General features: G+C 32.0%; 1 protein-coding gene across 11 annotated transcripts in view; it reads left to right on the forward strand.

Annotated features, from left to right (window-relative positions):
• Window positions 1–11,440, forward strand: part of cnksr2a (connector enhancer of kinase suppressor of Ras 2a) — a 101,783-nt gene that overhangs the window by 18,984 nt on the left and 71,359 nt on the right. For all 11 annotated transcript variants that reach the window (XM_051098018.1, XM_051098022.1, XM_051098023.1 and 8 more), the window contains exon 2: window positions 4,790–4,953. In XM_051098018.1, coding sequence (XP_050953975.1) covers window positions 4,790–4,953 — 164 coding nt within the window. The remainder of the gene's footprint in view (window positions 1–4,789; window positions 4,954–11,440) is intronic.

Consider the following 11,440-nt stretch of genomic DNA (forward strand, 5'->3'; position numbering starts at 1 on the left):
GGCTATGAGTATCAGCCAAAACTTCTGCGGTCATCGCTTGAATTCATGTGGTACAAAACAGAATATTTAAGGGGCTGTACTTGTCATTGCATTAACAATGGGATTTCATATTCTCTCTACCTTTATTTAAATATTCCTTTCTAAATCACTTCATCCTGTTGCCCACACATCATTATTAAAAACACTAGCTAACATTTAATTGTCAAGTATGTGAATCAGAGTCACAGCCTCAGCAGAAGTTAGTCATCACATTCACTTCGAGATTCTCATCTTCAGCAGTCCCTTCCAGTTTAAATTCAGACCTCGGATCACCAGCTAATTATCTAACAAGTGAAGCAGTCGCTCATTAATGAGTCAGATATTGTTTGTGAGCATTGTTATTCTTGCTCTCTTGGCCAATGAGTTTTGGCCCTGGATGATGATGTCCGCATTAGATTGAATTATTAAAGGCCAGTGAGATTTAAAAAGAGTTCCTGCGACTTTCCCTCTCCATAAACACATGCTGTAAGCAAAATATGTAAATCCTGCAGTTATGTACATTGTGTCGGACAGCAGCTGTTTGGAGAGCGCGGCTGCTGCGAGACGTGCCGTTGGGCGACAGAATGCTCAAGACTGACAAATGCAGTCCAACAAGTGTGTAGCGAGGCTATGGAGAGTGTGTGTCATCACCTGTTTGATGGTGACAGTTGTGAATAGTGGAGTTTTCGAAACTTGCTAGATCACTCATTCTTTATTAGTCTATTTCTCTGTATTTACAGCCTTCATAGCCGCATCTATCCTGACGGTAGCTTTATTATTTTGATTTATGTGTGCATCCTATCGGCTTTCAGAGGCATTACTGTAGACAGTGCAGCAATCATTTCTGATTTGATTTAGGATGGTTTTTATTCCGGACACGGCGCTTTCTAGACTGATATAGATCTGACGTTATGGTTTAATTTAAACAAACTGTTTCTGCCCATCACAAATTCTATTTACATGCAGTTTTTTAGAAAGTGATGTTTCCTTTCCATCAAATGTACTTCTCGCTCAAACTTGGGAAGGCTTAGAGGTTGCGATGTGGATTTGCTGTCATTTACTGTCAGTTTGATGGATATGCGACATAGTTAGGGCGGAATACAGGTTGTCAGTCATCGTGTATAAGTTTGGCAGCCCTTGCGTGTCTTAGTTGTCCCTGATTTTGGGGTAAACAGAGTCTGAAGCAGGTGCATTTATTAAGATTTTGTGCTCAAGAGGCAACTGGTATTGACAAACCTAATGAGGTTATAATACATTATCAATCACCGCTGCTCTAATGGAAAAGTTCAAGCAAAAATTGAAATTTGCTACTCACCCTCAGGCCATCTAAGATGTAGATGAGTTTGTTTCTTCATGAAATCTTTCTTCATGATCACTTGCACACCAGTTCAAACAGCTGATAAAAATGTCACAGTTATCCACAATAAATGCATGTTTGTAAGAAAGAAATGCATCATTAAGAAGTTTTTACAGGGCTGAAAAAAATTAATAAAAAAAAAAATATATATATATATATATATATATATATATATATATATAAAAATATATTTTTTTTATTAATTTTTATTATTTTTTTTATTAATTTAAAAAAAAAATATATATATATATATATATATATATATATATATATATTTTTTTTTTTTACTATTAATTCTCGGAAGCGGGAAGCGTTCGTGAACTGATCGTCTTTTCCGCCTTAAAACCAGTTTTGGCACAAAATGAACATGAATAAACAACCGGAGGTATGTTAAAAAGAAGAGTACAACTTACTGAAATCCTTATCCTGTATCATGTAATCGCTTAATCGGTGTTTCAACCGCGTGAAGACGTCAATATAACAGCTTGTAAACAATATGTTATGTAACGTCACATTTACCTCAGAAAAAAACATTTGGTGGAGCATAAAGTCATTAGTTAGCTAGAAAAATTAAGTCTAGAGAGAAGCATTTTGCTTCTCTTTCTGTTCTTCAATGTTTAATGTTTAAATGCCACTATTTAAATGTTTATATTTCAAAAAACGAATTGGAGTGGAAATATGATTATGTACTTCTAACTTTATTGTTATAAAAACTGTAATTTATGCACAAGTCAGTTAATTTTAACCTTCAATATTATAGTAATACAGTACGAACTGACTCACACGTATATTTTACAGCATTTGTTGACAGATTTTTGTTTTCTTTGAGAAAATTTGGTATGTACTGTACCTGATATATATCCAAAATAATCAATATAAAATCAGTTTTACCAAAATGGATATAAATCTTAGTTTGTGTAGTATGAGATCTATGTATTGGGTTAGTAATGGACACATTTATGTTTGTTAATACCAGTGTTGGGGCTAGTTACTCAAAAAAGTAATATATTACATATTACATATTACTCTCAAAAATAGTAATGCCTTACTTTACTTTATTACTCCCTGGAGAAAGTAACTAGTTATATTACTAGTTATATTACTAGTTACATTTTTTTTCTTAATTACTCTATAATTGCCTGAGATGCATCAGATGGAGGGAGAAGATACAAAGGAGGAGTGTTCTTTAGGGTCTTTATTACGCCAACAACTGGATATGTTTTTGGTCGATCGGATCACAAGTGGACAATGGAGACACAGTCGTTTACATCTGGCGTTTTAATCCATCTCTTCTGTCCACTTTCGACCACTTCTGACCACATTCCTGCATTTACATACATTACAAACTCAACTGACAGGCGTCTCTCCTGTATGACTTCATGTGATTCTCTTCAGACATTAGAACTGTACATGAATTATGAGCTTCTAGAACGTTTGACCTCCTAACTGAAGATCTTTTTTACAAATATAAACAAAAACAGTATAAATAAAAATAGTCTAAACAAAAGAATAGCTGTATTAAGTGCAAACAATAGTGCAGCCATAATCAAAGTAGGCTAGGCTACTCTCTCAATGTTCAAAGTGCAAATAGAGACCAATTTTTTTTAGCCTGATACAGAGCTATAGACAACTACACAACCTATTATAGGATACATACAAATAACAACATATATATGTTATGTAGCCTAATTTGCGCGCACTGTGGAACCGCTCTCTAAAAGCGCATATTAAAATTGCTTTTGAAGGCGTGTGCGCGTTTAACTTTCGGTTTCGTTTTTAAGGATCGTGCGAATTCTCAGCGGCGCTGCGCGTGCTTTCTACAATACGAGACATTAATTTAACAAACGAATTTGAAAGTGAGGGGGACACAAACGGGATTTTGAAAAGTGGATGTGGTCAAAAGTGGACAAGCTGAAAACGTTTTACACCCCTATTTACACCTGTACTTAGCATTGTCCACTTGTGATCAGATCGACGCATCAGAAAACGCATGTTAATACCAGGTGAAACAGGGCCTCTAATTCTTGCACAGTACCTCTCTCTGGTCAGTGTCAGTAATCTCAAATCCAAATCCAAAAAAAAAAAAAAAAAAGGTGTTCTCAAGTCCAAACTTATTTAATATAATCGCAACATTTTGCCGTCATATAATCGCACAGGCTGACATTGCGATTGCGATACGATTAATTGTGCAGCGCTACTGGGAACCTTCCTCTGAAAAAGAGCTTGCCGTTGTTGACGCTTCCATTTTTCCCCATCTGTCTTTGCGGGTGCCGCTCTGCTGCCGGCTGCCGGGTGTCGACCATTCGGTGATGGTAAATGATACCTCGTGCCAAACCCAGACCAATCACTGTTCCATTCACGCCCCCACCCCTTCCCTTCTGTTCTCTGTGTTGTGTGCCTTGTGTGTGATGAAGGTGCTACTGGCAAATGTAACGCAAGTAACTAGCTCGGGAAAACTGTAATAATATTACCATTTTCAGACGAGTAATGCCTTACACTACTAGTTACTGAAAAAAGTAATATTATTACAGTAACGCGTTACTTTGTAACGCGTTACACCCAACACTGGTTAATACACATATGTACTGTAAATAGCAATATTTATTTCAGTGCTTATTTTGATGCTTACATACAATGCACATGACTGTTATTGCATAAATCATTAAAGGAGAAGTTCACTTCCAGAACAAAAATTTACAGATAATTTACTCACCCCCTCATCCAAGACATGTCTTTCTTTCTTCACTCTATAAGAAATTATGTTTCTTGTGGAAAACATTTCAGGAATCATCTCCATATAGTGGGCTTCAATGGTGCCCCCAAGTTTGAACTTTCAAAATGCAGTTTAAATGCAGCTTCAAATGGCTCTAAACAATCCCAGTCAAGGAAGAAGAGTCTTATCTTGTGAAACGAAACTAGATAAGACCTTTCTTCCTCACCTGGGATCATTTAGAGCCATTTGAAGCTGCATTTAAACTTCATTTTAGAAGTTCAAACTTGGGGGTTTATTTCATAAACCTTGTGCTTGTCCACTGCTGTTGCTTCGATGAGCAATTATTAAATGTTCAACACCATCTGCATGACTCATGGGCTCTCTAACAGAAACCAGGTCAATGCTTAATTTACCAGTATTTCACACAAGGGGGTGTGGGTAATATTAGATACTTTTATTATTACTTGTATGATATATCGTCATCTTGTGCATGCTAAAATCATCTCTGAATGTTACAGTATAGTACTAATGTTTACTGGTCTTATGGGGTACATCTTCCTCCATTGTTCTCTACCATTTCGGCACCTGAACCATAAATCCCACTTGATAAGATACTTTGGGATGATTAGGGATGTTCTAATTTTGCAGATGCAAATTAGAAATGAGCCTAGATTGCTGATATTTTCTTGATGTCTCTACAGGTCTAGATGACTGTTTGCAGCAGTATATAAAGAACTTTGAACGGGAGAAGGTAGGAGGTGACCAGCTGCTGAGGATCACCCATCAGGAGCTGGAAGATCTCGGGGTATCCCGCATCGGACACCAGGAGCTGATCCTGGAAGCTGTGGACCTGCTGTGCGCTCTGGTGAGAGTCTTCACGCTATTATGTGCTTGATCTGTCATCTGCTGTTCAACACCCCGTCAGCTGGCGGACACTTAGTCCCCTACTGCATGATGTTGACAAAGATATCGGGAACACTTATCACATTCTGAAAGGCTACAGTTGTTGAAATTGTAAATAACTTTAATTATTTACTACATTTTACTGGTCTTATTTCACACAATGTGTCAGAATAAAAAGGCAAAAAATTAAAATAATTATAATAAATAATAAAATCATTTAACTTTTTAAATAAATAATAAAAGCAAATAATAAAAACATTTAAATTATATGAATAAATATGACAAAATAATAATAAAATGTCAAAAGAATTAACCAGTGACTCCATCTACTTATTTTGCTTAAATAATTTATAATTTATGATTTAAAATAATATGAATAAATCTGAAAAAATAAAAATATTATTTTACATAATATATCGGAAGAAGAAAATCTAATGACTTAAAACTTTTAAAATAATGTTATTAAACATGCAAAAAATAAAGTATATTGTAAATATTATATTAATATTTAATTTAAATTTCTATTTTCAGAAGAAAAAGTAAAATGTAATGTAAAAATTTTATAACTTCAATATTTTTTACAAAGTCTTATTCACATAATATTTTAGAAAAAAATATATAACTTACAATTTTAAATAATATTAATCATTAAAAATAATATTAATAAATGTACAAAATAAAAAATAAAAATAATTAATGAATTTCACTTCTATTTTCAGAAGAAAAAGGCAAAGATGTAACAGTTTAATAACTTAAAGTTAAAAAAAACAAACATTTAAAATATAAATAAATATAAAAAATAACATTACCTAATTTACAAAGTCTTTTTTCACATAATTGTTCAGAAAAAACGTTGAATAACATTTTAAATAATACTAATAATTTAAAATATATGAATAAATGTAAAAAAAATCTAAGTAATTAACTAATGACTAAAATGAAAAGTGCAAAATGTAACAATTTAATAACTTAAAATAAAAAAAAAAAAATTTAAAATATGAATAAGTAAAAAAAATAACATTTCTTAATTTACAAAGTCTTATTTCACATAATATATCAGAAGAAAAAAATCAATTAACTTTTAAAGTAGAATTTAAAATAATATGTAGAAATAACACAAGAATAATTTCTTTAATACTTATTCATATTCTTTTAAAAGAATGTGATTAAGTATTAAAAAAATGAATAAATTAACCAAAAATGAACAAAAAATGTTGGAGCGAAATCCAGTCAAATTAATATTCTGTTTCACTTTGAAAAACATCATTTTACAGAGCTGAAATAAGTTGCAAATGTCATTTCATGTTCTTTTCAGTCAGCCTCAGTTTTACAAGATAATAATATTGTTCACCTGGGAAAGATTTCCACAGATTTGTTCTCAAAATGTCACTCTGTCAGTATTTAAATGTGGCTTTTTGCTAGGTAGGTTTGTTCCTGTGGCCTTAATCTGTGTGCATGTGTGTATGTGTGTGTCTTGACTAATTTTTATTGCTGTGTGACGTTCCACGGCTTGAAAATGATTTTCAAAAAGGTACCAAGAGTACAGACAGTGTGGGAGATGGGAAAAGGATTTAAGCTGAAATTTGCTCTGCACCGCTTGAGCCTTTTACATTATCTAGCATTTAATAACTAGCTTTCCATCTAATTCTCCCTCTCTCTTCCTCTTCCACTCTCTCGAATCTCTCAGTTGAGGTATTAAAACAATGACTTACCAGCCCACGCTTTCAGAATGTCAGCTACATGACGGGAGGGAACAGACGACAGGATGATGTTTATCGCGTCCGTGTGAGCCGTCTCTCCTCAACCTGTCCTTTTTATGCTTTGCCCTTTTTTCTATATTCAGTTAAGCTTGTCTTTTCTTTTTAAGAGATGTTTCTTGTTGTCTTTTCGTGAGATTGAATTTGAATGTAGAGTTAACGTAAGGTGAACTATAATGAGTTTGAGGGACTGTGAACCACTGGCCTGTGCTGCTGACATTTAGGAGAGCGTTAATCATAAATAGATGACTTTGCTGTGCTCTCTATCTGCTCCGAACGCTGATCCCAAATCAGGGCTGATGACATTCACGTTACACAGCCTGTGTGAATGTCAGCCTGTAGACATGTGTGTATAAAATTAGCCGTATTGTGCATCTCTGATTTCATATAAACGCTGCCTCAACTGTATCATTTGAAAGCCAAGGTAGGAATCATTCAGCGAAAAATTAAGATTCTGTGATTATATTTCTTGGAACACAAAATTAGATATTTTGTAGAATGTCCCTGCTGCTCTTTTCTATGCAGTGAACTTAAGGGATTGTTAACCCAAAAATGAAAATTACCCCATGATTTACTCACCCTCAAGCCATCCTAGGCGTATATGACTATTCTTTCAGATGAATACAATCAGAGTTATATTTATATATGTCCTGGCTCTTCCAAGCTTTATAATGGCAGTGAATGGGTGTTGAGATTTTAAAGTCCAATAAAGTGCAACCATCCATCATAAAAGGTATCCACATATTTCTGGTGGGTTAATAAAGGCCTTCTGAAGGGAATTAATGCATTTTTTTAAAAAATCCATATTTAGAACTTTATAAACCTAATCTCTATCTTACACGTGTTACGAGAGAGTGACGTTCCAGTGGATGACGGAGGATGTAGGCGAACGCAGAAGTGCAGTGGAGAGAGCAAATCAAAACACCGGTCGCGAATCAAGAAAAAATGTTTTGTAAAGAAAAATTTTGAAGGATTTCGATATATGCCAAGATGAGACTGGTGTTCCTTTGCTGTAAACAAAAGAGACTAGCGTATTCTCAACTGAGCTTATGCTATGCCTACATGCTACATCGTCCGCTGAATCGCCACTCTCTTGTAAACGTGCATATGTCATTTAAAAAGTAGTAAATACACCCTGGAGCTGTGTGGAGTACTTTTTATGATGGATAAATGCACTTTTTTGGACTTCAAAATCTCAACACCCATTCACTGCCATTATAAAGCTTGGAAGAGCCAGGACATTTTTTAATACAACTCAGATTGTATTTGTCTGAAAGAAGAAAGTCATATACACCTAGATGGCTTGAGGGTGAGTGAATCATGGGGTAGTTTTCATTTTTGAGTCAAAAATGAGAATTTTGTGATCATTTACTCCTTGTTCCAATCCTGTTCTTGAATTTCTGCAAAACACAAAAGGTGTTATGTTGGTAGCCAAGCTGTTTTGTATAAGCATACAAACAAAAACATACATTTCTTAAAACATCTTCTTTTATGTTCCAAAGAAGAAAAAGTCAAAAATGTTTGCAATGACATGAGGGTGAACAAATGATGATAGAATTTTAATTTTAGGGTTACTGTCACTGAAATTTTTGTAGCTCTCAAATCTCATTTGCAGCTAATTTAAACTTCAGAATTTAACACTATAATGACTGAAAGATGTAAAGAAAACATTATTTGAAATCTGTAAGTTGATTTTGTTTACACTGAAGTCAGTGTTACTGAATAGAATAGAAATAAATAGAATAGAAATAGAATAGAAAGCGCCACTTTTGTTGTATATGTGGACATTTAAATATAGTATGTCAAGGCCATTTAGGTATTTTTAACTGTAAAACTATTACAATAATAACAACAATACATTTAATAATAATTTTAGCATCATTACTTCAGTCACTTGATCCTTCAGAAATCATTCTAATGTTCTGATTTTCTGCTCAAAAAAAACATTTATTATTATTATTATTATTATGTTGAAAACAGCTGAGTAGAATTTTTTTTCAGGTTTCTTTGATGAATAGAAAGTTCAGAAGAACAGCATTTATCTGAATTAGAACATTATAAATGTCTTTATCATCACTTTTGATAATTTTAAAGCATCTTTGCTAAATAATCATTAAAAAAAGAAGTTATATTGACTCCAAGCTTTTGAACTGTATAATGTATAATGTTACAAAAGATTTTATTTCAGATAAATGCTGATCTTTGGATCTTTCTATTCATTAAATAATTCAGAGAAAAATGTTTTAAATAATTTTTAACGGTTTTAAATAATAATAATAATAATAATAATAATAATAATAATAATAAAAATGTTTCTTGAATCTGACACTGAAGACTGGTGTAATAATGCTGAAAATGTAGCTTTCACAGGAATAAATTACATTTTAAAATATTTTTAAATAGAAAGCAGTTATTTTTAAATAGTAAACATATATCACAATGTTACTTCATAATAATGCTGAAAAATTAGCTTTGATCACAGGAATAAATTACGTTTAAAAAATATTCAAATAGAAAGCAGTTATTTTAAATAGTAAAATATATCACAATATATCAAAATATTACTGCTTTTGTTGTATTTTGGATCAAATAAATGCAGGCTTGGTGAGCAGAAGAGACATCTTTAAAAAATAATAAAAAACTGCCCAAATGCAACTTTTTGTATATAAAGAAAAAACAGTAACAAATTTGCTAAGAAATAAAATAAACCTGAAAATGTAAAAATAAATAAATAATGAATTAAATTCGACATAGTACATAATAGTATCAAATTAATACTAACAAAAAGAGGGTGAGTAAATGATGATAGAATTGTAATTTTTGAGACCTACCCCCAAAAATCTTCAGAAAAGAACAATATCACAAACCTTCTTATTCAAAACAAAATCACACTGAGAGAAAATTTCTTCATCACTGTAAACAATGAAGCATCCTGCGGCATTGTCTTGTGAGCACGGTATTAATTCACTGAGGTCCCGTTTCCCCACCGTCAGGTGTCTTTGAAACCATCACAGACGCAAACTGGCACACACATATTGATGGAAGCCAGAGAACTGTTGAGTCTTTATTGTTTGACAGCATATTGACCTCAGAGACACAGAGCGGCCCACTCTCTTCTTTCCCGCCTCTCTCAACTCTCAAAGGCTGTCATTCCCTCACTTATTTGTTTATCTCGCTCTTCCCCGCCATATTGCTTTATCTTTCTGTCATTGTGGTGTGTGTTATCTGCTGCATTCATGCAGAGAGCTTCTAAACAGATTAGCATGGAAGATTCTTAGCGTTGAGCCCCCCCACATCGTCTGCTCTTCCCATCTCCCTCCACTCACAAGCTGATTAATGTGTCTTTTGTGAGTCTGTGTGTGTTGTACAAGCCTGTTTTAGTGTTCCAGGTGTGTGTTTATTACCTGTGCGTGTACTTTGTGAGTGAGAGTGTGTGGGATTTGTTTTTCGGACAAGATGGAGCACATTACTCACATCGATCTCCTACTGATGTGAGAGGAGATAGTGAAATTGATGTACGGTTTAGACACACACACGCACACACAAAGTTTATTTGTCATGGTGTGCACATTCTATTGACTTCTGTTGTTTTATGCTGAATTAATGATATTTTCTGTCTTCAGCCCCTAAACAGCGCTCACAGATACCTTTCTTTGTATATTTTAAATAAGGCATATTGCGTGTTTAGTAATACATAAATAGTAAAAAATGGTGACAGTTATTTTCTAAATTTATTAAGCAAAATAAAATGTGAAAGTGTATATGTAATGTACATACAGGTGTGTGTGTGTGTGTGTATATATATATATATATATATATATATATATATATATATGTATATCTTGTACATAAATAAATACAATAAATAATTATACAATAAATTATAAAACATTACATATAATCTTTTCATTGTTTTATTAATAGTAACAACATATTTTAAATAACATTTTATTGAAACAAATAAATGTAAAATAGTAATTTTATTGAAAAAATGATAAAAAATAACAATAGTAATAAATGATGAGTTATTTTATATATTTTATAAAAATAAATATATTTACATTAAACTAAAATAAAATACTATTATTTTATGCTATATTAAAAAATACTACTAAACTAAAAATGCTATTAATAACAGTATAACACATTATCTAATGATATATATTTTTATTATTATATTTTATCTGAAATATAACATTTTATCTATCCATCTATCTATCTATCTATCTATCTATCTATCTAGCTATCTAGCTAGCTATCTAGCTATCTGTCTATATACATAATATTATTTATCAATAAAAATACACACAGACACAATAGTTATTGATACTGACAAATATTAAATGTTATAATTTTTGTAATCCAATGTTATTTTTATAGCTGAGAAATAAAATGTGTATATATAAAATTATATCAATATTATTTATATTATGTATATTTAAGTGAAATAGTATAATAAATTATAAAATATTATATTTTCGTTATTTTATTAATAGTAACAATGTTGTTGTGTTTATTCACATAGGATTAGAAAATGAATAGTATATCTTATTATTGTATTATATATTATATATCATATACTTTATTCTTAATAATTAATAATATAATATATAATATAACATTACTATTAATTTATAGTATAACATTACTATTTATCAATAGAATATTGATAATATATATATATATAGTTTC

The sequence above is a fragment of the Labeo rohita genome, chromosome 24 (genome assembly GCF_022985175.1).
Source record: "Labeo rohita strain BAU-BD-2019 chromosome 24, IGBB_LRoh.1.0, whole genome shotgun sequence".
Taxonomy (NCBI): domain Eukaryota; kingdom Metazoa; phylum Chordata; class Actinopteri; order Cypriniformes; family Cyprinidae; genus Labeo; species Labeo rohita.